General features: G+C 40.6%; 1 protein-coding gene across 6 annotated transcripts in view; it reads left to right on the top strand.

The window, feature by feature from the left end:
• The window catches only part of MPPED1 (metallophosphoesterase domain containing 1), a 61,540-nt gene extending 34,081 nt beyond the window's left edge, over positions 1 to 27,459 (top strand). For all 6 annotated transcript variants that reach the window (XM_068190614.1, XM_068190610.1, XM_068190613.1 and 3 more), the window contains 3 exons: positions 16,711 to 16,826; positions 21,420 to 21,533; positions 24,988 to 27,459. In XM_068190614.1, coding sequence (XP_068046715.1) covers positions 16,711 to 16,826; positions 21,420 to 21,533; positions 24,988 to 25,106 — 349 coding nt within the window. In that variant the 3' untranslated portion in view covers positions 25,107 to 27,459. The remainder of the gene's footprint in view (positions 1 to 16,710; positions 16,827 to 21,419; positions 21,534 to 24,987) is intronic.
• Positions 27,460 to 27,985: the final 526 nt, after the last annotated feature.

Below are 27,985 nucleotides of genomic sequence, written 5' to 3'. Positions count from 1 at the left end.
ATGCACTTAAACTTGCCATTTCTAATTGCAGCACTGACCTTCTGTCTTACATCACCTTTTGTAGAAATAATTAGAAGCTAGCGATATTCCTCATTCATAAAATGCATTGATCAATAGTTGCTAAGTACTTTGAGAACACTGGAGTAAGGTCTGAGTGAAAGCCAAGCAGCATTAACTTCGTGTCTTTTACCTGTAGCTATCTGCATTTTTATATATAACCTGCACACATTCGATTTTACTTCTATTTAAAATGTTTTAGTTGTGAATTAAACCATGAGAGCTGGATTGGTTTGTATAACATGCCAGTCTCTAAGGTCTTCAAAATATGTACCACTTGTGTGTGGTTAAATACTTTTAATAGCACTTGGTATTTTGTCCTCTATTATTATCTAAAACCAAGTGGTTATTTTTAATCACACTGAGGAAATGGGACAGTGTTTTGTCTCAGAAACCAATGCTCTAACTCTTCTGGGCTCCAAGGGGAAGAATTCAAGTGCCAGATCAAGCCTCTACTCACTAACGAAAATTTAACTGTCTTAATTGTTAATTACACAAGTATTACCATTGAGCAGGGAGCAGCCATTTTGAAATGCCCCTTGCAATGCACAACAGCAGCTACTTAGGAATTAGTACTTGCAAAAGCCATATCTTGGACCATGGATTATCAGGATGGATGATAAGGAGAAGTGTGAAAACATTAGAAGTTTCATGAGAAACTCAAGAATACCAAGATTTTAAATGTGTCCAGAGCAATGCTGAATGCAATGGGCAGCTGTTTGGCCTAGGGGCATGATGTTTTCACAGTGCATACGGGGCTGGCTGCCAGATCTGGATGAGCAGGGCACCAGTAAGAATGCAATGTGCTTCTCAGAATCCCAGGATGGCTCAGGCTGGAAGGGACCACAGTGGGGCAGCTGGTCCCACCTCCCTGCTCCAGCAGGGCCATCCCAGAGCACAGGGCACAGGATTGTGCCCAGATGGTTCTGGAATATCCCCAGTGAGGAGACTCCACACCCTCTCTGGACAATCTGTTCAGTGCCCAGGCACTGCCCAGGGAAGAAGTTCTGCCTCCTGCCCAGGTGGAACCTCCTGGGATCAGCCCCTGCCCGTTCCTCTGGTGCCATTGCTGGGCCCCCAGAGCAGAGCCTGGGCCCTGCTCGGAGCCCTCCCTGCAGACAGGGACAGCCAGGGCTGAGGGCCCCTCTCAGCTGGGGCTCCTCTCGAGGCTGGACAGCCCCAGCTCCCTCAGCCTTTCCCTGCCAGAGATGCTCCAGGCCCTAAATCATGTCTGCAGCCTCCGCTGGCCCCGCTCCAGGAGCTCCATGGCCCTGCTGTGCTGAGGAGCCCAGAGCTGGACACAGCGCTCCAGATGTGCCCAGGGCTGGGCAGAGGGGCAGGATCATTCCCTGAGCTGCTGGCAGTGTTCTTAATGCACTTCCTTCAGTACAGCCCAGATGCTGGGAACTGTTGGGTCTTCTTCAGTATAATGGCTGGACACCCTGATTTTTTTTTTGCAAAAACTAGTCAGAGGAAAATGCACTCTGATTTCATCCCAGCAAAAACCAGGGCATGGCCAGAACATATTCACAGACTTGGAAACAATCTTGTGCAGACAGCAGCTGTTGTTGCTGTGAATGTAAAAGAGAAGACTTTAGTTCCACAATAACATTTACTGTAAAATGGAAATCTTCTAGTTGAAAAGTACTTTTAAACTCCCCTTTTGTTCTGAACTATTGTGAAGATAGACAAACTGGCAGATAGAATAACTCAAATGATTCTGTGTAATAATTCCATATAATGTGCTTGGGACTGCTAAGAATTCCCAAGGATGAAGCCATTTTCTAGAGGGTTTTAATTTATTTTTCAGTAACACACAAAAAAAAAAGTAATAGAAGAAAAAATATAGTAAGCAGGAACACTAGAGAGGTGGCAAAGAAAACACCCTTAGTTGTTTCCAAGACTTGGCTAGACAGTCATGGCTGACCAGATCTAGTGGTAGTGAGAGGTAGTGAGAAGTAGGTTGGACAGGAGATCTCCAGAAGTCCTTTCTGAGCCATCTTTCTGTGATTCTGTCAGTCCTACTATGGAGCTAGAACTGTGTGTGAGCAGACACATGAAATGTGCAGGTATCAACAAAGGCCTTGCAACAGGGAGTTTGCTGTTGTTATCACACTCACTACAAGCAGTAGATGGTCCCAACAGGAGGTTCAGAAGTCAGGAAACTGAGATGACAAAGGAAGTTTGAATTTGGATTTGAAGCAGAAGGTCTTTGTCACCAGACAGTGTTCTGTGTTATCAGACAGGGTATTAACTCTATGATGACATCATTCATGGAAAAATACTAATAATTTATTAGTGAGCTTTTGAGTTACAGATTTTCAGCCTTCTATTTTAGTTCATCACCCCCCTCCAGTACTATTTTGCAGGTAAGAGTTTTAGTACTAGCCACAGCTTGAAGATAAACTATACCATCCACTCTTGTTTCTGTAATTGCCAAAGATTTTAATTGCACAATTGCACACTGTGTTTGCACAAAAAACCTGATGCATTCAGTGCTGTGCTTGCTGAATGAGTCCACTGTATATTAATCCTTTTGCAGTTGTTATTCAGAAATGCCCTGTAAAAACAAATGCCTATAAAGTTGCATGTGCATTTATGTATTGACATGAGGTGTGTAGAAAAGATGTTCATCTGCTAAAGGACAAGTATTCTGTGTGTATACTCTGAACTGGTGGAAAATGACAAGTGGCCTTTCTATTAAGAAGTGGATGACTGTGCATTAGTGACAGGATAAGAGTACACATTTATTTGATAGTGCAAAAAAATGCAAGTAGCAGAAGGAGATCTTTTTACTAGCTTTCCATAATAGTTGTAAGCAGATGTATACAGCTGCAGGAGAAACTTTGCTCCTCCTGTTTTCAAACAAGCATGAAAGGTGGCAGGAGAGCATTTTATTTCTTTCAGCACTTTTTTTCCATTTTCCACCATGTGGGAAAGGAAGGGACAATCACAACTCTCTTGCAAACATATGACAGTTTCATTATTCTAAATGACATATTAGTCTGGATAACTTAAAGAAGCCCTTTTGGATGAGATTGCCTCCAGATTCATTATCCAGAGTGGATTTTTACTTGGCTTCAATTTTCTGGGGGGATCTATTCCTGTGAAACAGAACCTCATTTTTCTTTCTGCAGAAGTAATTTTTTTTCTGGTGTCTATGTATTCTCATTTCCTACTTCATTCTTTTGTTGAAGGCCTTCTGAACTCCAGAAACTCTTAATTTCCCAGTCAGAGAAGATGTGAGAGCAAATATTAATGTCAGCCTAGAAAGGTATTTGTGACCATTTGTCCTGCAGTGACAGATGCCTGGCCTGGACTCCTGGGGTTTTGTAGCTTCCTTCCAATGGAGCATTGATTAGATTTGGCCTGCCATGTTTACACATGGACCAACAGCTCTGGTGCCACAATATTTTTCCAAAATTGGGAACTGAGGGAAGAAAGTTAAGGTATGTGGGGAGCGGTTTCTTTCTGTTCGAGTCTTGTTTTTATTGAGTTTAGCAAACTGGGTGAGGCCCATCCTGTGAGCTCTGGCTTTGTCAGAGAAGACAAGTTCCTTCGAATTCCTTCCAGTCTAAAGGACATCAACATGTAGGTTGCATTAGTGAAGTATCAGCCCAAAGCAGCCTCGATAGGGGCCTTATTCTCCAAATCATCACTCCCCTTTGGCTGGAGAGCTGGAAATTGGTTCCAACCTGTGTTTCCTTTCTTGGTGCACTGCAGTTGTCTGGACTATTCCAGCCAAGTGTCTTTACTCAAGTTGTGCATCCAGTGTGGTCGTGCTTAGCCGTAGCCGTGTAACTCTTGTCTCAGTTGTTATCTTCTTGCCTGATTTGTGTTTTATCACAGAGTAGGTGACTTTGTTATTTTACTCTTTCTCAAATTTTCTCTTTCTTCTTTCTGTGTGTGAGTGCATGTGTGCATATGCACTTTGCATAGAAAGGCTGGTAACTTCCATATGTAATCAAAACAGTTTCAAAGAGCATGCAAAGAGCCAAACTGAGGCAACCTTACTTTGGTTCCACGCAGACTCCAGGCCTAGGTCTCCATTTCAGTGTCTTCCTCCTCCATCTTTTCAAGAACAGCTCTTTCATTCCTCACTGAACTCAGTTTCCATCAGTGAAGATTTATAGATTCATTTCATGAGAGGCACATGCTTTAATTTTGCCAGTGATGAATCACCTAATGTTTACTTTCTGGGACCTTGTACAACTTTTTAGTCATGGAGGTGAACATCAATTAAAATGAAACAGTATTAAAATAAAATATTGACTTCATTTAACATAATAAACCTCCCAAGCTGGGAGTGTGGCTTCCATATAGAGCAGCAGCAGCAGCTCAAGGTGTTACACTGTGGGTTTCATGCCGCAGAATTCACAGAGAGTAAGAACTTCTGCTTCAAAGTGACCATTCCAATTCTTAGTTCTTATGTCCCCTTTCAAATCAAAAAACCTATTTAGCATCTTCCAATTAACAAAAATATATAAGGAATCAAATTTTTTATTACTGGACAAAACCATACTAGATGTTTTTCTTAGTAAAATACCTGATCCTTTTATGTTCTTTTCATGCTGCACCCTCACTTGGTCAAAAGATGAAAATACAAATAACTGAAATGCTTCTGTACTTCTTCCTGAGGAAAATTCCCTCTAAAACTATTCCAAACTTCAGATTAAGTAGATTTCTGAGCAGGTGGCTTGTTTGCATGTCTGTGCTACAGTTTTGTTTGGATGGATGCAGAAATCCTGGATGTGGATGAATTATAGACTGTTGGGTTTTTCCTGCTCAGAAATGTTTTAGAAGTGGTAGATGTTCCCTGATTGTTAAAGTTGGGAACTATTTGGAGTTGTTTTAATTAGTGACTTTGAGGCAGGTAGTAGAAGTGAGTAATTTAGGTAAACTTGATGTGGTTCTTGAAAAAAATGAATGTAGTCAGGGGGAATAGTAGACTCTACTCACTATTTAGAAATGAGGCATCTCAGGTTTCAGAAATTTTTGAGAGAAGTTTGGTATCTACCTGATGTGGCTGTTTTACTGTGGTGAGAATGCTGAAGATATTTTATTTCAGGCATTAAGTATAAGCTAGGAAAGACATGACAGATGTGTGAGAAATAGCAACATGTTCAGAAGAACTAAAGAAAAGTTCATCCTCCTGTTAAAATATATTATCAGTCTGAGACACATAGATACAGGTTTAATTGTATTTTAACAGAATGCTGGAGGGATATTTTTTTTTTCCTCTTTCATACTTACAAGAAGCCATTTTACCTTTTGGAAGTGGTGCTTCTAAAACTACTTAAAACCACAATGCATTTGTAGTTTAGTCTGCAGCATATGGAAGATCATAAGCATGGTTTTTCCTGCAAAATTATTTTGATCTATTAAGCTCAGCTGTTCAGGGAAGGTGGTGTGGAGAACTGAACGATACTGAACTTCTGGAGTGTGAAAGGTCTGCCATTGGCAGAAAGTGAGATTTAACATTCTGGCTGTTTTAGCATCAGGAATGGATCACTGGATCATTTTTTCTCCTTATTTTTTCTTTTGTTTAACAAAACAAAACAAAAACAAATTAAAAAAAAAAGCTTAAATTGGTGCATTTGATGTGATAAATTTGTCTTGGAAAGCATTTCATTTTCTGCATGACTTGAAAATACAGGAGATGTGAATGTTATTCAGCAGGCTCTGAGTATACAGGTGCTATTGCTTGTGTGAGCAATCACACTGAATTCAGGAGAGGTCTTTTTAATGAATGCTTCCATACAAATTAAGTGACTGAAATGAATTAGCAGGAATCGTTAACATTTCTGAAAAAAGTGCATGGAAGTAAATAAAATTTGCTAACTCCAAGTGAATTTTCTATATCATGTTGAATGAGTATAGTTGTTATTAACTATATAAACTCTGCAATAGGTATGTGAACAAATGAAAATGTAGCCTGAGCTACACCTATTGTAGTCCATAAATACCATCACAGTCAAACCAATGCAATAAATTCTAGTTATTAGGTATTCCTGAGTCACAGCAGTTTAGAATATAGCTTTTTTTTTTTTTTTCTTGTTGATGAACATTCCAGAAAATGTTTTCTCTCTAATAAAACTTCTTCTCAGCATTGCCTGGGGCTGAGGAGTCTGGAACAGTTTAATCCCAGAGCATCACAATAGAGGAAAATCAGTACTTTAGACACCTCTTGCATGTTGTGTATTAGGGATAAGGATCAGTTCCTTAACAAATTTCACTGTGACCTCTTGCAGGGGGAGTTTAAGTAGTTAATGAAGCCAAAAGTGCTTTGCATCCATTTTGCAGTAAAGCTCTTCCACCATGTCTGTACAAGTGTGCAGGACACACACGTGCATATATGCTGAATATAGAACAGAAATTTTGTTGATTTCTACATAACAATTTTGGGCAAATCCTATTTCTTGTAATGTCTGAACTCTTTGAGTGGTTTTGGATTTCTTCATGTGAGTGGAGGTTTGCATTTACTTGCTTTTCGATGTTCCTCGCTTTAGTTAAATTTGAGAGCAGTTGAAAAATATATTGCTTTAGTTTAATTAGCTTGGTAGGAAAATGTCCTTTCTTGGGCAGTAATTATTAGTTGCATATTATTAAAAGGAAGTAGTTCACATTCAGTTACTTAGCAGAAATAATTGAATCTTCTGATCCAGTAAACTAGCTCACTTTGGATTCAGCTGGTTTTTAATTTAAGACCTGTAGAAGAGGAGACCTGTAATCTCACTATGGGGAATTGGCTTCACTTTCCTGCAGTTCATAAACCACAAGACTGAAATTGCTATCCCCCACAGTAGTTTTCTCTTTATTTTTCACATTTGCTTGAATGTTTAATTTTATGAGACAGAGCCGATTTTAAAGTGCCTTTTTTTGTTGTTTTTTTTGCTGCTTTTCCCCCCAATTTTTTTTTCTTCTTGAACAAAAGGACTACCAGCTCTATCTGTAGTCTGAGCTGTAGTCCCAGACAGCAGCAATTTCAGGATGTTTCAAAGATGTAAACACAGTTGGGCACTGCGATGAGGCCTTTGGCAATATTCCAAGAGAAACACAAATAGCCAGCTAGTTTGGAGTGGGTCTATGTGGAGCTGATTCTCAGCTGGAGTAGCTTGGCAGTGGTCCACCAGCTTTTGAGCCATTTACACCTGGTGAGAATCAGCCTCCCTACTCCGTGGTAGCTTGTATGTGTGCATTTTCCCCAGGTTTTGACACAGTAAAGGTGTTACTACATCAAGAGGGAAATGATGGCTCTACATGAAGAACTGTAAATAGAGCCGCTGGCACAGGAACGAATTGTAACAAAGCTGTCTGAGTTCTTTCTCTTTTCCCTGACTGAATTTTAAGGGGAAAAGTAATTTACCACTTGTGAAACTGCTTTAACATCAGAACACTTCCTTTGGAATTGCTGTTCATAAATTATTTCATTTAATAAATTAGCATTGTTCAGAATTAATTAAAATGAGGATTTTTATTCACCACTAAGAAAGTAGAGAAAATTGGAAGCAATCATAGAATTGTTTAGGTTGGGAAAGGCCTCTAAGATCAACTGCAAACATAAAACAAGCACTGCCAGGGCCAACACTAAACCCTGTCCCTAAGATCCCAGAAGATCTCATCTTCTGACCCTCCAGGGCTGGTGACTCAACCACCTCCCTGGGCAGCCCCTTCCAATGCCTGAGCACCCTTTCCATGAAGAAATTCCTCCTGATGTCCAGCCTGACCCTCCCCTGACACAACTTGAGGCTGCTTCCTCTTGTCCTGTCCCTGTTCCCTGGGAGCAGAGTCCGATCCCCCCCAGCTGTCCCCTCCTGTCAGGAGTTGTGCAGAGCCAGAAGGTCCCCCCTGAGCCTCCTTTTCTCCAGGCTGAGCCCCCCCAGCTCCCTCAGCCCCTCCTGGTGCTCCAGCCCCTTCCCCAGCTCCGTTCCATTCTCTGGACATGCTCCAGCCCCTCCATGTCTTTCTTGTCCTGAGGTTCCCAGCAGTGCCCCAGGATCTGAGGTGTGGCCCCAGCAGTGCCAGCACAGGGGACAGTCACGGCTCTGGCCCTGCTGCCACCCCATGGCTGGCACAGCCCAGGTGCCATTGGCCTCCTGCCCCCCTGGGCACACCTGGCTCCTGTCCAGCCGCTGTCCCCAGCACCCCCAGGGCCTTTCCCAGCTTCCCAGCCCCTCTGCCCAGCCTGGAGCTGCAGGGGCTTGGTGTGAGCCAAGGCAGGACCAGGCCCTTGGCCGTGTTGAGCCTCAGAGCACTGGCCTGGGCCCATGGATCCAGCCTGTCCAGATCCCTCTGCAGAGCCTTCCTGCCCCCCAGCAGATCCACACTGCCACCCCGCTGGCTGCTGTCCATGAACTGACTGGGTGTGCCCTCGATCCCCTTGTCCAGATCATCAATAAAGACATGAAACAGGACTGGCCCCAGTGCTGAGCCCTGGGGACCCCGCTGGTGGCGGCCCCACCCGGCTGTGGCTCCATTCCCCAGCAGCCCGGTTTTACAGCCAGTGAAGCAGGGCCCACCCAAGCCATGAGCAGCCGGTGTCCCCAGGAGAAGTGTGGGACACAGTGTCAAAGGCTTTCTAAAGTCCAGGGAAACGCATCCACGGCCTTTCCTTCGCCTGCCGAGGGGGTCACCCTGTCACAGATGGAGCTCGGGTGGGGCAAGCAGGAGCTGCTGGTCTCAAACCCGCCTTGGCTGGGGCTGGTTGTCCTGCATGTGAAGACACTCAGCTCTTGGGTGGATCCCATCCAGCCCTGTTGACTTGGGTGTGTCTCAGTGGTGAAGCAGTCACTGACTCTTTCCCCCTGGATTATGGGGCTCCATTCTGCTCCCTGTCCTTGTCTTCCAGCCCAGGGGCTCGGTACAATGAGAACAACCAGTCTGGCTGTTAAAGAGTGAGGCAGAGAAAGTATTGAGTACCTCAGCCTTTTCCTCAGTCCTTGTCGCCATGTTTCCCCCTGCATCCAATAAAAGATGGAGATTCTCCTTGGCCATCCTTGTGTTGCTGATGTATTTTTTTTACTGTCTTTTACATCAATAGGCAGATTAGGCTCTATCTGGGAATTGGCCCTTCTGCTTTTTTCCCTGCATAACCCACAACATCCTTGTAGTCCTCTTGAGTTTCTTGTCCTTCTTCAGAAGGTCCTAAATTCCCTTTTTTTCCCCCTGTGTTCAGACAAAGCTCTCTGAATATTACAACAGAGGGTTGCACCTGTGTGTGTCAAATATTTCTAATTGTGTAATCTACATCAGATAAGTACATTTTTAAGGTATCTCAGATTCCTAGGTAGCTGGAGGATAGCTGGTAAACATGTACATTTTGGTACAGAAAGCTATATTGCAGCAGTTTGTTTCTACCACTGCACCGTGGAGTGATTTTAGGACTGCAGAAAAATGTAAACATGCAATTTAGGATTGCTTGGATTTTATTCACTTCAGGTAGACACATGGCATATGAAGTATCAGTATGTGGTTTTTTAAACAAGAAGTAAGTTAATCTGTTGCTAGATTGGAAACATTAATAATAATGCACTTCATGCATATATGCACACGTTGCATTAATTTATTCGTTTTGGAAGAGTTTTCATGCTTGTTTAAATCAAAATGGATTTGATTTTTCTAAGTAAAAGAAGGTCAAAAAAAAAAAAAGGGAGGGAAATCAGAAAAGAACTGGCAGATAGTTAGTCCATATGGCCTGATCACTCCTGGTGTTTTGAGACAAGAATGTAAACCTGGTGAATTACTAAACAGAGTAACTCTTGGGCCTGACTGTAACTGGGAAGCTCAGCAATTCAGTTGCTAGTGTGAGAGCACTTTTTGTTGTTTCTCAAGGCACCTATTACATATCCTACATATTTTAGTCATGTTTAATCTGGGAGAGCCCCTAAAAGGGGTATTCCATCACCTCAGGTGGCCAACACCTGCAGTGTCTTAGGGGACTACAACAAACACCAGCTAGCTGGAAGTGTGGAAGAACATGCTTTTTCTTAACTGCCTGGACATCTGACAGTGAATAACCATAAAGATGCCATGCATAGATGGGCATCAATTTTTTTTTCCTTCTGGGTTGGCCCCTTCTTGGCAGGTTTTACATTTAAAATGAGATGGTGACTGTACTAAGAACAGAGGGGCTGCTGACTCCTCTCCTAACCCTTCATTCTGTGACTGCCAGCTATCACTATCTCAAATATGGGCTGGATAACCTGGCAGTATCTGTAGTTTTACATCCTGAGAATTCAAGAGACTGGAGGAACAGGCTCTGAGACATCAGGAACTCAAGACCCTATCTCTGCATTAAATCCCTAAGACTGTTCTGAAAATCTGTGCAGTTCTACATCTGCACCCTCAGCATTGAATCTTTTGACTAATTATTCCAAATTAACTTCTACCTTTGTTTGCTTTATTATTTTTAAAAAATATCAGATGGGGTATAATCATTTGCCTTCCAGAAGAATGAGATAAACTATCTGCATTTGGTATTGGCATATTTTAAATTCAGTCTTTCATTAATTTTCCTCCTTACCTGTTACCTTCTTGTTTTCTTATTATGAAGATAAAGTAGATTTCATTTTATTTTTCATTGTTTTATAACAGATTAATGTTTAGAAATGATCAGTTCCTATTAGTCATAGCTCATTCTTTCTTTTTTGCAACCAGAGCTGTATGAAATCCTTTACTAAACAAAAGATGAATGATTTCATGTGTAACTCGAGTTGCAAGAGAAATAATTACTGACAAAGGGCCATACTCAGATTTTTATCCTTCTTTCCTTTTGTGAAAACAATAATTTAATTTGATTCAGAGTTTCAAGAATGACAACCATGGATGCAAAGCAAGTAATGCAAACTTCCCCATGGAAGCAGAGTTGTGTGTTATGGCCAGTAGAAGATCTGAGTTGCATCATTTCCATTTATTAGTTACAAGTACTAGGCCTTACCTGTCATTAAAAAATATCTGGCTTCAAAATTAAGAATGAAAAAAATTAAATTTCTTTTTTGCACAGTTTAATTCTTTTTGCGTGTTGCTGTTCTCTAAAAATCACACCACCCTTGCATCTCTTACATGGGAGTTACTCATGATATAAATCTTCTCATGCTCCGGAAGATTTCTGAAACATGTTTTTCCTTAGATCTCAGTTATGTTTGGCTCAGATGCCCAGGTGCTGAATGAAATTTCAAAGCCTATAAACAAACAGTGCCCTGCCAGTTATTCTTAGCACCAATGACCTGATAGCTGCTTTTGTCCTTTCCCTTCCTGCTTTGGATGCCCCTTTTGCATGCAAGGAAGAAAAGATAAAAATGTCTGTGTTATTTCATAACTACTTTAGATGAAATGACCAATACAAAAAAAACCCAAAAATATGAACTTTTGTGAATGCTTACTTGGAGAGAAAGTAGAGTTAAAAATAATAGAAATACTCAGTAAAATAGTTAATTATTTACTGAGGAAAGGCTAAAAAGGCAAATGCAGTGATTGGTTAAATTCAGCTTATGCAGTGGTGGGGAATGTAAAAATATGAACACCTGAAGAACTTGCACACCAGGGAAGGTATGCAGTGTGTATAGTACTGTACACCCATGTTCACAGGACTGGAGCTAGTTATGATAGTAAGATGATATCAAGACCAGGAAAAATTAGACTTAAATGTCGAACAGGGAGTTTTCTTGGGCTGGGAATCAGGATGTGTTGGAGCTTTGCTTGTGTTTGCCACTGTGGAATCTGCTTTTCATGCTCCATGGCCTGCCAGTATGGCTTTTCCAGTCTTCTAAATATGGAATATTTGCTTCTTTCAGGAAGAGGAGCAAAATTGAGAAAGGTGATTTGATCCATTCTTTTCCCACTGAGCTTCTTGACAGTCACCAACCAATATCTGTTTATTTTCCTGTAGGACAAAAATGATAACTATTGTGGAGAAAAGACTGGAGCAAATTGCATGTGTTTGTGAACCTTTGAAATATATTTGGTAAGCAAAGGAATTCTAGCGAGAGAACTTGCCTTTCAGCTGCAGAAAAAGAAAAGATTTTTATAGGAAACAATAGAAATTAGGAGGTACAATGTGTTTCAGTTCTGCACTTTTTGCTACCAGGGTGTTTGCAAGATGCTGCCACCAATCCCATTGAACACCACTGCTGTTCACCCATAGCTCCCTGTGGCTCCTGGGCTTTTCCCTTGAAGTCAAAGAAGGTAATTGGTGCCTACTGGTGGCAAGATTTGTGTTACTCAGCTGGGCAGCCTAGAGGCAGCTGCTGCAGTAAATCTTGAAGCTCTTGTGCTAGCTGACACCCTCCAGCCCTGCAGGCAGTGCCAAGGGGGGGAGATGTTTCTGAGAGTGCCACTGGTTTTCTGCCCTGTTTGTTTGCAAGGATGCCCAGGTACTGTGAGGAGTCCCCTTGAGCTGGAAAGGAAGGAAGCCATTCTTTGAGTTAAAAGGTTTAAATTGAATCACAGCAATGGAGAATCGAATTTCAGTCTTTCATTGCTTGTAATAGAAAAATCCGTGTGCATTGATAGTTCTCCCCAGTCAAGTGTCCCTTGTTTGTAGGGCTGCCTGTCAGATTGAGATGGGTACCACTGGTTTGAAAATGAAAAACCTTCAGTTTTCACATAAAAGGCAGGTCAGATATGCGTGGTTCATCCCCACCTTTTGCAGTAGATCACATGTAAAACTAAGTAAAGCCCCATTTAAATGACAAAAGAATTATTGGGCTACATGTTAGCTCTTTCCCGTAGTAGCAGAATAAAAGGAAAAAAAAACCTAATAAATAATTAGGGTTGTAATATGTTTGACCATTATTTTTTTAGTATGACTTTTTTCTGTTGCTATTATAACAGAAATGATCCTTTCAAAGACAACTAAAGTGCTAATGATAACTAAGAAGGTCATTTCTAGGAGGTTAAACTGGTTTAATTAGAATTTATGAGAAGGTTACTATAGGAGTGCAGAAAGATGTTAAGGGGTTAACCTATAAGAGATTACATTGTAGTCAGTGTTCTGTTAAAGTTTGAATTAATTTTTCCCATGGGTTTTTCACATTCTAATTTTCAACTAAATGAGACATCTGTTTCAGAAAAGGAAAATTTGCTATGGTTGTCATAGCAACTATCATTCTGTAAGAAAATTATTCCAATGGTTACTTTAGAACAGAAAGATAGAAATTCAGTACATAAAGCAACATCCGATTTCTAGCACAAACTCTGATAATTCAGCCCTTTTTGTGTGGTAGATTATTTGGCCTGCAAAACTTGTTCAAATGTTTTAAACATAAAGTTAATTGTGCCATAAACAAATTCACCTCTGATATATTTTCCCCCTTGAATCTTACATGTAGACAATCATTATTTTTATCAAAATAATAAACCGGTTGAATTTCAGTAGAGTGTTGGAGACACTCAAACTGTTCGCTTGGAAAAGGTAAGACCTAAATCAAAGTACATTTCTACAGATGAGAGCTTCACTTCAAAGGTGAAATACATTAATGATGTATGTCTTTAATTGCCAAATAAATTTTTCTTGGGTTGGTTTCTTTTTTTTCTGATGATAGTAGATTTTTCTTTTGAAGAACATACATGACAAGATCTTCTTTGTCAAATGTAATATTATTGAAAAATACATTATAAAAATAATTACACTTTTCCTGAGTAAGCACTAACTGGGAATACAGAAATTCAGTACTTGATATAAAGAATTTAACTTTGTTTTCAGGTTCTATCATAAATGCAAATTTTAGACAAAGTTGCCTTTGCATGATATCCAGGTCATGGGCTTGTTAGTGGGTATTAGAGAAGTAGGCTTTTTTCCTACTCAGAAACTTTGATAGCTGTTTTGTAATAAATGTTCAGAAGAAGGGGCTTGGGGATTTATAAAATCCCTATATGCTTATAAAGATGGTTTTTGCTTTGGGGGTGGGGGCACTGAAGTGTGTGATTTGTCTTTCTTCTCTCCAATGTAAACCATGCCAACATCCTCCACTGAATCCTTTCTTGGACCTGGGATATTTTTTCTTTTTTTTTTTTTTTTTGCCAGAAATATTCCAGACATTTCCTTCCATCTCAGGATTGTCACAAAAGACAGCATAATGGCAAATCACACAAGTTGTAACATCTCCCCTTCACAAAAGAACAGCTCCAGCATGCATAACTTACCAGCCCCGCTGCAGTCACCACAAAGGGAGCGAGGGAGGGAGGGAGGAGGGAGGAATGGGGGAAAGTGCTTCTTGTCTTAATAAGCCGATCATGCCTATTCATAAGGGGAAATGGGATATTTTAGAAAGTGGCCATGTGTAGTCCAGCCCTGGTAGAGGCAGGCAGAGGCTCTCACAGCTGCCTATGTGGTTTGTGGTTGTCTGGATTTCAGCAGGATTAAGCTGACTTCTGGTGAGACCTGTGGCAGTCATGGTTATTTCTCTTGAAAAATGCTTCATTGTAGTCTTGAAATAATTATTCCGTGAGTTTTTGACCTGTGCTTCTTGGGCAAACACTGGTCTTTCCCCTTGGTTTCTTTTCTGTCTCTGGCACACCTGTGGGATGGTGCCTCCCCTCGCTTCCCATCGGGAACCTGGGGACAATCCTGTCCCTGTCTACCCTAGGCATATCTATTGAAACTGTCAGTGACTTAAAACACGTGATTTACTGTGCTGACACTTCTTTGCCACCTATTTGCCCTTGCAAATATTTTGACAGTGAGATCTTGCTTCTGGAAAATGTGCCCTAGGCTTACGGACAATTTGCCCAACAGTTGTGTATTTTCATCTTGGTGAAGAATAATACATGGCATGTTAAGTGTGGAGTGCAATCCAAAGGCAGGAAAGGATGAAGAGTTTAGAAAAAGCCAACCACTGTATATTTTTATGAAGCCTCCTACTTCTGTAATATCCAAGCACCTCACAAACTTCAGGTTTTTTATTTTCGAGGCATTCCTGTGTGGTAAAAATAATTTCCTTATCTCAGTGGTGAGCTGAATGTAAGGAGGGGCAGATCCAGCTCCACAGAATTTGTGTGGTTGCTGTGTGGCAATGTCACATGGTAACATTGCTGGTACCTTGCTGCACAATGAGCCAGTCAAGAGAATCCCATAATTGTTTAAGAAAAGACCTCTGAGATGATCGAGTCCAGCCATAAACCTGATGCCACTAAACCATGTCCCCAAGTGCCACATCATCTTTTAAATGTTTCCAGACATGGTGACTTAGCCACTTGACCTATCAGTGAAGAATTTTTTTCAATATCGAATCTAAACCTCCCCTGGTGCAACTTTAGGCCATTTCCTCTTCTTCTATTTATTGTTACCTGAGAGAAGAGACCAAATTCCCACCTTTCTAAAACCTCCTCTCAGGAAGCTTTGGAGAGATAAGGTCTCTCCTGAGCCTCCCTCTAGACCCTGGCAGGAGGAAGGTGAGAAAAGGCTGCTTGGAATGCTGAACAGGTAACCAGAAAAGTGTGTTTGTGGCCTGATGTAGGGATGTGTCTTTTTCTTAGCCAGCTGCCTTGGCCTGAGCGATGTTACTGAGAATAAGATTTGTGCTTCACTGCTAGTACTGTTGGCATCTCTCCTTCACACACCTTCTTCACCTCCCTCATCACAGCTTCTGGAGGCTGGGATATATATTTCTGGTCCCAATAGCAGATGTTCAAAGTTTCACCTTTTTTTTCCCCAGGACACCTGTTTCTCAAGACCCTGGTTATCCAGGGCATGTGATGAAGAGGCAGGGGATGAGAAAGAAAGCCTTTCAGTCATCAGTAGTTGAGCCTCTTTTTGTCTGTGGAAGAAAAACCTTTTGTTCATTGTTCTTCAAATATGGGTATGGCCACAGGACATCAGTCAAGAAATTATTGAAACTTCCAGCCTAAAACTAACACCTCAATTTTATGACCTAGAATTGGAGCCTAGTCAGCAAGACATAATTTAACACTGTGATATAATTGCTGTGAAATATAGTTTTTTAATCAATGGGATAGCAAGATACAGATAAATTATGTTCTGACTGGCAGTGTTACAGTCCCGCTGCTCCATGATGAGCTGTTCCATGAGTACATTTTAAAAAATGTAAATGCCTGTCTGGTAAGGAATCCTGAATATGGAAAGTCTTACTTAAAAGCAAGTCAACACACCAGAGGACAGAAGAAATTTGTGTGTAAGAGAAGCAGCAGCATTCTTGTTCTGATGGGATGTATCCAATTAGGGAAACAAAGCAGCAGAGATGATGTCTCTGACTTTGGAGCAGGATCTGTCATGGTGCCAGGGTCTGTCCTTGCCCAGCTGGTCATAGGCTAAGGGCCAAACGTGCTGGGAGCCAATGTGAAACATAAATCACGTGGAGGTGTCTAGGACAGCTGTTCTTCTAAATGTTGTGAGAGTCAGCGTGATAATCCACACATGGAGATCTTGGTGTCCAGGGCTTGTAAGTAGTTGCAGCAATACTGTGAATATTTTACTTTATGCTGTCTACTGAAAGTGGGGAGGTCTGCTCGTGTTTGCCATACAAGTTAAACTGCACTGCTTGTATGGAAAGAAGGGATTACTGTGCACACAAAGAAGAAAATGAATGCTATTTGTGTCTTCAAATTCCATGGTAGTAAAGAGTCAACCTCAGTATTTTAATTAGATAACCAGTACATGGAAGTACCACTGAAGACATTCTCCTCCTCTCTTGGCAGGCAACCTTGGTTTTATGGCTGGGGCTTTAATCTTCCACGAGGCCAAGCACTATTAGAGAAATGGAACCTTATTCCAGATGGAATAGATATTCTTATAACACATGGACCACCTCTCGGTAAGAAAATAATAGTGCTCTTAGCTGTGTATTTAAGATGATTATATGGTAACTGATGGCTCTCCTTAGAAAAGGAGTGCAATCCTGACTTGCAAAAGTCAAAAGCAACATGCATACTGATTTCAGCAGCACCAGGACTTCAGCTCATGATTACCTATGATATCTGTGCTCAATGGCAGGGAAATAAGTAATGGCTTTAAAAATAAAATGTTAACACATAAAGCCATAATGAGCTTTACAAATAAGCAGGGTCTAGTTTTCCTATGCACATCTCTAATCTGCCATTGGTGAAATTACTAGATTGAAAGCATGGAGCCTGTTTGTAGAGAAATGCAGGATTAGGATTTTATTTTTAATCACTTTCTCCCTGACTTGCTGCTGCATTGTCCCACCAACAAGTACCCAGAATCTCTTTTTTCCCTCATCATGCTGACTTGGTGCACCTTCTGCCTTACAAACCCAGATGCTCCCCATTGTTTGCCTGTTCTCTGGACAGGATGGTTGAATTGCTTATCTTTAATATAATTTTGCAACATGAACAGATCAAAAAGAAATAGTTTTTCATGTGCATTTTCCAATTTTTATTAATATAGGTGATATAAAAGCTATCTATCTATAAGAGATTTCTCATATTCCTAGAAAATGTTGACGCTACCTTTGCTACAGAAATAATACAATCACAAACTTGTCCAGATTCAGCAAAAGCTTAAGGCTTTTAAGCTTTTTTTTAATGCATCTAACATATAGCAGTCTATATTTAATGTGACTGTGTGTTTGACTCTCACTAATTTAATAAATGGACATGAACAAGAAGCATTAACTCAAGTGTTCTGCTGAGCCTTACTGTGCTTTGTGTGAAATGAAGGCAGTTGGTTTCTTTAAACCTTTAGATTCCCCAATTTCCTGAAGCTAAACCCCTCATCTTCCACCCTTTCTTCTCTTTCAGAGCTTGGAGGAGACATTATCTAAAGCGTTTGTGTTTTGTTTTCTTTAGAAAGACATGTTTGCATTCCACTGCTCACTAATCCTGGGGGAAAGTAGTTCTTTGTGAGCAGAGTTTCTCACAGTTAGGGGTGTGTGTTTTGATTCTTCACCTAAGTGGAGACTCATGCCATGCCATGGACTGATTTTAATATGAGCCTGTATTGTAAAAGTGGATGTCAGAAATTAAGTGTTTCAGCCCCGAGATACGTGCTCCAAGCCATTGGTATGGGGGTAATCCCTGCTAGGGTCCAAGGCACAATGCTGTGTCTTTCATGTAGTTTTATTTATAAGTCATATTTAAAACTTTTTCAGAAACTTTTTCAGCACTTTGAAAACCCCTTTTAAAGCCAACTGGCCAGCTGTTAAACAAGCCAACCTTCAGCTGACTGAAGATTCACTTGAAATGTAATGTTGGAAAGTGGAGATATTCAACCACCTTGCTGCTTTAGCCACCAGGCCTCTCCAGTAGCCTCAGGCATCAGCAGAGGGAGGAGGACCCCTAAAGAGCACTGCAGGGCTGGCACACAACAGACAGACTTTAGTAATAAATGTAATAGCAAATTTAATAATTGAAAAGTAAATTAATAATTGCAGCAATTCTAAGGAAGGGCCACCCATCTCCAGTGATTGTAATGGAGTAATGTGAATTCCCCCCATCTCCATGGCTCAGTATGTGTTCTTTTTATTTTTTCTTTTAATTCTTTATCTTCAATCATCCCCCAAGAATTTCCTTTTTTTTTTTTTTAGAAGCTCCTGTTTCTTTGTCTCTCTCTTATTGATGCATTAATAGATAGCTCAAGCACAGAACCCTCTGCCTGAGGGCAGGAGCTGTTGGTCTCCCTGACACCCTTGGCAACAAATCTATGACACTTCAAAGAACTTAACACTGCTTAAGTTACAGAACCACCTCATTGTGCAGCTCTGTCCACTCACCCTTTGGGAGACAGGATGCTTCTTGAGCCTCCCAGCCAATTATTTTAACCAGATTCCTGTTGTTCTGATCTTGGATCTCAGAACCTCGCTAGAGTTGTTTCCGATGATCACAAATAGCAGTCAGTCCTCTTGCAAATTCTGGGGTTTTTTCTCCAGCATGGCTGCCTAAATTCTGCCCATCATCCATTTTCTGTGCTGCTCTCTGATTCCCTCACTTCAGGAGTGTGCATCCTCCTGAACTAATTAATACTACATTATTACATAGATTTGAAATGGTCTGATTTAGATGCAGAAGCACCATTAAGAGTCAATGAACCTTGTTTTTCATTTATCCATGTAACAAATATCCGAGTAATTTTTTCTCTTCTGTTTTACAGTAGTGCTTTGGGATGAAACCAGGGCAGGGATAGATGGGAGGTTCACACAGGATGGGAAAAAAAAAGGTTAAAACAGCTATTTTTGACCATTTTATTAGTAACCTGTTTATTACTATTAACAAAGATATGCAATGTATTTCATAGCTTATGAAATATAGAATTTGTGATTATGGCATCAGTGTTAATGCTCATTTCCATATCAGCATATTTTTCTTTCCTAAAGATCTCAAATTATGATTCTTTTATTTCTCTTCCAAAAGTTCACTTTCTTTTCTTTGATTTTAATTTAATTTCACCTTTAAGTCTTCATTTGCAGCTGTCTGCTTGATAGTCTGTGACAAAGATTTATACTTTCCTGACAGCTGCAGAAACCTGTTTCAAGTAACCAAACATTAAAAAACCCCTAAGATGAACTCTAATTGTTAGCTAGGTGTAATCAATTATTCTTAGTCTGTGTAGTCAGGTGTACATAATAAGCTGCAAACATATGGGAAGGCTTCAGAAGGGTGATAATGCATGTAAACAAAAACATGTTCAACATAAATAATGCTTAATTTAATGGAGAAGTTAATTTTATGGATTTTTGTTTGTGAAGTTTTTGAAGTGGAAATACTTTTGGCTTTATGTTCACTGCAGACATTTTGACAATTAACTGTTTCAAATCATTGGAGTAATAAAACCTATGGCTATAATATGTTTATTCTGAAAAAAAAAAAAAACAAAACAAACATGACTTTATTCCAGAAGAATTGCTGGCCTCACTTTGACATCATAAATGCTGTTTTTCTCTGGTGAATTTTGACCTGCCTTCGATGGCACATGTGAATTCAGCAGGAGTGAGCACTGCTTAGCCTGGCTGTAGGTCAGCAGGGCTTTCTTTTTCTACCTTCCCTGACAAGTGCCAAACACCACCTCCAGGTCTTTGACCATGATCAGAACTTCCTCTTTTTGGCACTTAGGATGCCCCATTCCCAGCCTTTTTTTCCTGAAAATTGAACTTAGTTCTCTGAGTAGCTATGAAACGAGTGCAAACTTTCGGCATTTTGGTAAAACCTCACAGTTTACCGAGCCCAGTTTTCAAGCACTGGCAGCTAAAGAGGTATTTCTCAATGTGTGAACCTACCCTGAAGCTCTAGCAAATCAGAGCTTTTCCAAAAGCTTGAATACCACACTTCTGGTCTTTTAAATCAGTTGGTTGGCTGCTTAGCCATGCTTGAGTAGACATCAAAAGTAAATGTATGAAAACCAGGTCCACGCTCTGTACCTCTGGTTAAAAGCACAATATATTCACACTACTGCAGAAAATCCAAGAGATGCAAAGCTATGACAGGCACACCGGGAAAATGTCAGAACAACAAAATAAAACCAGGAAGATTTTATCTTCTAGGTTTCCAAATCTGAGCCTGATGAAAATGACTGAACAATAGAGAGAAAACAGATTGATTGTTGCAAACACTCCAATACAGTATCCTCCTTATACTACTACTTGGAAAGAAACATGGACTTCAGTTGGCAGTAAACTTCCCTCTGCAGTATTTTTAGACAAAGAGGCAAGTTGATGTAACATTTCTGTCTATTTTCATAAGAAATACATTTTTACACAATTTTTGTGCAAGTAAATGCAGCACTTAAATACATTTTTTGCAAAAGGCCTGAGTTTCTCATCCCATCTGAGATCCATCAGTTTAGGGAAGTGGGGCTTGCTTTGCCATGAAGTGGTTTAACTTGAGGATGTCACTTTTTGGGCATGTAGTGGATTCCTCACCTGAGCTCCACCACTGTAGGATTCAATGTGATAACAATATAGTTGTAGTATTGGCAGCACAGATTCCATTACGTTGGTTCAAGTGTTCGATCTAAAAAAGTAGGTCCCAGGACTGATTTTAAATAGTTAAAGGTTAAATGTTAAATGTTCTTTTAAATTCTTGAGAGGCTCCCTTTGGATTTACTGCACTTTACACCTCATTCTCTTCAGGAAGAAAAAAGAGTAAAGCGTTGAGTTATCCCATTAACAACAGTGCAAAAAATGCTTTGATTGCAGTGATTATTTTTATTCTTTGAAAAAAACTGGAAAGAGTTATCATAGTCCTTTTTATCTAGATGAGCTTTTATGGTTTTGGGCCAGTATTTTTGTTTCCTTCCTCTTCTGCATACCAAGGCAGACACAGTTTTTGCCATTTCAATTCTTCTGTGGCTGTTTGTAAAAAGCCATGAGACATGAAATCTCAAAAATGCTGTATAACAGCACAGCTTTTTGGATTACCTGTCTTCTCTTAAAGCTTTCCTTTCTTCTCCAAAGGTTTTCTAGACTGGGTTCCTAAGAAAATGCAACGGGTAGGATGTGTTGAGCTGCTGAACACAGTCCAGAGACGAATACAGCCAAGGCTTCATGTTTTTGGACATATCCATGAAGGTCAGAGCATATGTCTTTATATATATATGTATTTAGAAATGGCAAACAGAGAAGGCTTAACCAGCATTTTCAAACTTGAATGTCTGAACTGAAGCACTTCTGGAATTCAGATACATATTTAGCTGTATATATAGAGGTGAAATTGGCTGATATCCACATTTCAATACTTGTACTTGAGCTTATCTTTCATTTTCTACATCTATTAAACAGGTTGATGTTTGCTTCACAAAGATGAGTACGGTGAATTTTAAAATAAGAACACAAGTCCAGCAGTTACAGAAAGTGACTAATATTAGGATGGAGGGATTTATTTTCCTCAGCAGAATCTGTGTTTCACAATAATTAATGTAAGATCTCCGTGTGTCAGCTTCTGTGCTTGTAAAAGGGGTAGGAATGTTTTGAGGGGTGCTTCTAAGGCTTGATCTTCAAGATTGTATAACTGTTGTCTCTGCCCATCAGAGTGTATATGAAGTTGAAATCAAGAGGGATATCACCACTGACTGGTGTAGAAGTTCCAAGATATTTATGGAATGCATTTAGTTGCTTTGACAGGGGAAACATTTTGCGCTCAGAAAAAACAAGTGGTTCTATTGACTGTTTGATATTTAACTGGGAAAAAAATAGTTCCCTTTGCACAAGCCAGTAAATGGTGGCAGATATGCTCTGCTGAAGTCAGTGACAGCAGGAGTTCATCTCCAGGCAAAGGGAAAGGTAGATGCTGTCTGTCCTGTTCACAAAGCAAGGCAGCAAGGCTTCAAGCAGCACCCCCACCCCAAGCAGAAAGCAATGGGCTGTACAGGAGGGATCCATTGGCGTGTATGTGTGTATCATCAGCTGCTCCATCTTTGGCAGTGTTAACTTACTGGCAGGAAAATGTACTCCACAACTGCCAGTTTTCTGCTTCTGGGTCTGCTCCAGCCTTTGCTATAGGATCTCTGTGGGTCTCAGCAGTGTAGAGATGGAAAAACTGGAGGAGCTGGCATTCAGATACTTCTGGTTTTGTGAAGAACCCTTCCCAAGATACCCCTCTCTGACTTGCTGCTGGAGGCTTTCACCACAGCACATTAGAAGTGACATGGCTGGTGGTGTAAAATTAATGGATAAGATTTTCAGAACATTATTTCATAGCTCAAAGATTAGGTCCATTCTCCTTGTGTGTCTCATCTGCGGTGACCTGTTAATGCCTGGTTAATGTCCAAAGTGCTGTTAAATCACAGAGTAAACAAATAATGCTGCTAGAGCAGTCTTTGATATTCCAACCAAGAGAGCTGGTGAATACAGTTCAAACTCATTGTCATTTCAGAAATTATAAGCCAAGAGGGTTGCAGGGGATATAAGTAAACATCAAGCCACGAAGCTTCAGGCAGGTAAACAAAATCACATCTGCTAAAACCAAGTCCAACTCTGGCTCTCGAGGGAAGAGAATGGCACCTCCATAGAATAGTAAATCCTGTGAATTAATGTACTTGGCACAGTAGGTATCAAAACACAGAAACAAGGTACTCTTCTTGTTAACTATCATAATTTAGAGAAAACAAATGGGGAACTGCAGAGCCTGTTTTTCAGTGGGACGCTAAATCTCTGCAGAGGAGAATTCCCATTGCAGGCAGCCTGTGCAAATGAAGCTGCACTTTGTAGGGAGAATGCATGATCTGAACAGATGAGTTCTTCCTTGGAGTGAGCATAGCTACATCTGCAGCAGTCATTTACTGAACATCTAGGGGGAAGAGGTGCTACTAAGAGATGTTTCTTCCCTATTCCCTCTCTGCACTACCATGTCTGCCAAAAAATACCTCTGCACGTGGTCTTGCTGCTGATCCGCCCGTGGAAGGGACAAGCAGCATGGCAGGGGCTCTGGCTAAACTTCTGGTTTTCCCAGTATAGCCAGTACTCCACTGAGGTCATGGCCAAGGAAACTGCTGGCAGTGGGACAGGAGGGAAAGCTGCAGCATTAGGAATCTTCCAGCAAAAGGAGAGTGTCTGCTCTCTCCAAATGTGTAGCTGAGGAGGCAGGAAGTCCCAGCCGTGCTGCTGACTCTCCTGCGTGCATTTTTTGTTTTCCTCATAACAGTTGTTCTGTGGCAAACAGAAAGGGATTTAAAGAAATTCCTGTGACAGGAACCTGACAGAGTTTTCTTCCCTCCCTGGGCCCTAATTATAGTGTGGTTTTTCCATGGGAGGTGCAGAAGGCCCTGCATCATTCGGGGTGTTTTAAGGAACCAAAGAGAAAGGGATTTGGCTACTGTTTCTTTGTTTTCAATTTATGCAATTTTCAGTGCTCTGAAAGACACAAAATTGCATTCAGAAAACACATAGGACCCTAAGTACCTAGGGTTTGAACAGCAATGAATATATTTCACTATTAACTTTATGAAAGGTGAGACTGAATCTTAGTACAAATGCTTTCTACCAGGTGATTTCCCCAAAATAATGTATTTCTGATGATGAATGCAGTTCTTCATATTGATCATAATATTTCAGTGCAAGATTCCAACATTAAGCTTTTAGCCTTCATATAATCAAGCTTATGTTTTTTCCTAGTGATTCACTAAAATATTTTTGACAACAGAGTGTGTCTTCTCTCTCATAAGACCAAGGCTGTCAAAGGGTTTCTTCTTCACTTTCTGAAATGGCATTTCACTGTACTTCTACAGGAATTAGAGCTGGAAGTTTGGTTTTCTGCAGATTTAACTCTGAAATTGTTTGCCTTGGATGTGTAGCCAGACATGAGATGTAGCTGAAGCTTTTTCACTGCTGGTGAGACACAGCGTTCTGGTGTGCGTTCTCCTGTGGAAATGTTCTGGTTTTAGGGTGTGAATTCACCTTGTCTGTTAGACAATGCATTCAATAATAAAGCCATATTTTCTCAACCTGGGCAGGCATTTTAGTGCCTTTCCATCAGGTTTGGCCAACGAGTTCAAAGACATAGCAAGAAGAGGTTCCTACTAGGCAAATCCTGCCCAGATGCACGAGCACAAGTACTTGCCTCAGTCAAGCAATGCTTTTTCTTCATTGGTTGCTTAAATGATGTTCAACACAGGGCAGGAAAAAAAAAGATGGGAAGATTAAAATTGGCCAAAGTTTGCTGCACTGATGACAGCAAGACTAAATGATCAGAAGCATCCTTTCCAAAACTAAAAAGGTTTTAAGAGAAAAATCTCTGCAGAGAAAAGTATCTCTCTTTCTAAGGAGGTTTAGTGTGCTGGCTGCCAGAGATAATAGCCACCAGCTACTGAGGGCCCATTTTGCTTTTCTTATACAATTTTAAAAGTTTTTCTGTAGGACAAAGATGGTATTGATTCAGGGAACATTTATGTTTTGCACAAAGATAATTTTTAAATTCCTTCTGAGTAATAAAAAATGTGGCACTTATTATTGTGTGATAAAGGTAATTAAACATGAAAGAAGATAATAAGGAATATTGAGAGTAACCAGAATTTTTCTTCCTTTTTAGGTTATGGTGTCATGGCTGATGGAACCACCACCTATGTGAATGCATCTGTGTGCACTGTGAATTACCAGCCACTTAATCCGCCTATAGTTATTGACTTACCTACTCCAAGGAACACATGATTATAATGAAGATTTAAAGTTGTACCCAACACATAAGCAACTTTATATTGCTGGCTGAGAATCCCAATAGGGAACCATTCAACAAAAAAGCAAAATCCTTCTTTTTTTCCCTGCTAGCTCTTCACAGATAAATTTAGAGTAACAAAAATGGACAAGGAACAAAGACATTTTGGTGCCAGAAACAGATTAAAGACTAACATTTCACCATTAAAATGTTTGTGAACACAAAAAAGTGAATGCATTCCACATATACATATATATATATATATACACACACACACATATATATATATCTATGTATATATCTCTAGTAGGGGCTTTTGTACATACCGTATACTGGACTTATTAAAAGAACGATGTCTTTCAAAGGAGTGTTTCTTTAAGAAAGTTTGCAGTTTAAACGTAAGTGTTTAGACTAGGACTTCCTCATTTCAGATGTTTTTCAGTGAGCTCTTGGTAAAATAAAAATTATGGTAAAGATATTTTCCCTTAATCAACATGGCAAATATAAAAGATGGTGCACAAATGACAGTCATGGGAGGAAAGCTATTTCTCCAAGTCCTCCAGGTCTGAGTCTTTGCATCTATTCAAAACCAATGCAATACAGGCCCTAATTCACTGTACTGAAATGAAGTTTTACTACATCTGGCATTACAGATGGCAAGGGAAATGGTGCATATTGCCAGCATGCTGTAAACAGCTCAACATTCAAGAAGGGAGACTGTGTTAAGTGCAGTATAAACTCAGGAATTTGTAACCTGGCCTCGCCTGTTAAAAAAAAAAAAAAAAAAAAAAAAAAAAAAGAAAAGAAAAAGGATGACATTTCCCTTAAAAAAAAAGAAGAAAAAAATATAACTGTGTTTTCATATGGTAAAGTGATATGTTATTGTATTTAAGGAAAAAGGAAAGAACCTGCAAAGAGCCCACCCAATGATTAGTAATGGTATTTTAAATAAAACCCACTGGGACATTGGTTTGAAAACTGCTAATGGGACATGCAGCCAATGATGAAATTACTAGTTTGAATTTGGCCCTGGTCAGGAATGGTTAAATGTCATTGTAATAATTTTGTCCTTGGGAAACATGGATGTCAAGGGGAAGGCATCAACCCAAGGTGTAGTTCGGGCACTCACTTTTGTGTGGCTGTGAGTGATGGGTACACACCAAAGTGTGCAGAGCAGAGGTCACCTCAGGGGACCTGGTACTGCTGTTTGCCCACTCATGGACACTGCTGAGAGAGGCCCAGCACAAACCCGGTAGAAACCCATCTGTTGTGTTGGCTTTTGGCACCAGACAAAGCAGGGGACGTGTCAGGAGCTGGTTGGGATGGTCCACAGCCACAGTACTGCCTGTGCAGCTCTCCTGCAGTGCTAGCAGAGGTATTGAAGCTGCTGAGATTTCAGTCCTGTCCTAGGCAGAAGTTTAAGAATTGATTACAAAGCCACCAAAAAAACCCCAGGGCTTCAGACACGTCCTGCAAGAAATAGATTTCTGCCTTGAACTAACAAACTTTTGACTTGATGGAGATAATTTAACTGCTGTATTCTGAATGTGGGCATCCTGAATTTGGGGCTGACAGCATCTAGGCATTAATCTTGTTCACACACATTGGGCACACCACAGCACTGCCAGCTCAGAGCTGGTTGCAGGTCTGTGCATAGCCCACACCTGCACACATGCATTGGAGAATTGTGTGTGTTACATGGATGTAAATGTGAGTTTTATGTAGCAGCTGCATGTACATTATACAAATAAACAATTTAAAATACCTGTGTTGCAAAACCAGGCCATGTGAGCTTTGACTCTGAGCAAGGTGGGCAGTCTGCCATTAATTCAGATGGGGCCACTTTGTCAGAGCTACTGGTGTAGAAATTCCAGCATCAGCTCCCTAAATCAGTAAGAACTGGAATTCATAGTTGAATATGAACTCCTGTCATCATTGGGAAGATGAACAATAGCATGTAGTTAGAATAAAAGTGGCTTGTCTAGTCACAATTCAAGTGGTTTGCAACAAATGTGGCAGGAAATTGGCTGTATGTTAAAGTCTGAAATGTTTACATTCACTCACGGCACTTAAATGTTAAAGTGAAGGGAAGAGGTCCTTTTATTAGCCTCAGCAAAATTTCTATGTCAACCATAAAATATTCTCTTAAAAATAATTTTTCCTAAGGTATCTTCCAAATACTGTGTATTTTTATGTGGAAAGGATATGAAAGCAACTGTTACTTCAGAATATCATTTAAAGTACTTGAGGTATGAAAGCTTAAAGATTATTTAATCATTTTGGCATAAATTGAGTGTTGTAATTTTTGGTCAAGCATGTTAGATGAATAAAGTCTTAAAAAAAACCAAAACAACACACAACAAAAAATAAGGTCTCTTAATGTGCAGCTCATGTGATCAGCTCCATGTTGGAATGACTGCCCTCTTCTCCACGGTTAGAAGGCAGCCTGTGGGACATGTTATGGAGGGGGATCAGCAAAGGGTGCCCTGCTTTGTCCCCCAGCTTCCAGCCACCACATCTGCAGAGGGTAACGAGCTCAAGGTTGGGGTTGCAAAGATAGGGGAAAACAGGAACCACTGCCTGTAATGGATGTATTTTGGTGGGAGAGTGTACCAGATGTGCCCAGGAGGCAGGGAAAAGCTACTGTGGGAGTGCTGCAGCACACTCTGGAGAGATCGGGAGCTGGGATGCCAACCTTTGGGAGTGGGCAGTATGTGGGGAAGGAGAGTTACTGCTCTGAGTTGGGTATCAGGACACATCTTCACAGAGAGGGAGGTTAAGGCCAGGTGAATATTTTTGTGGGCACAGAAAGACCTAAGTTTCTGATCTACGTCAGATAAGGGAGGCCATGAAAAGGAAGATTTCTGCAAATTCA

This window comes from Anomalospiza imberbis, chromosome 5 (genome assembly GCF_031753505.1).
Source record: "Anomalospiza imberbis isolate Cuckoo-Finch-1a 21T00152 chromosome 5, ASM3175350v1, whole genome shotgun sequence".
In the NCBI taxonomy this organism is placed as follows: Eukaryota; Metazoa; Chordata; class Aves; order Passeriformes; family Viduidae; genus Anomalospiza; species Anomalospiza imberbis.
The sequence above is the reverse complement of the archived record's forward strand: the minus strand, read 5'-3'. Positions and strand labels throughout refer to the sequence as shown.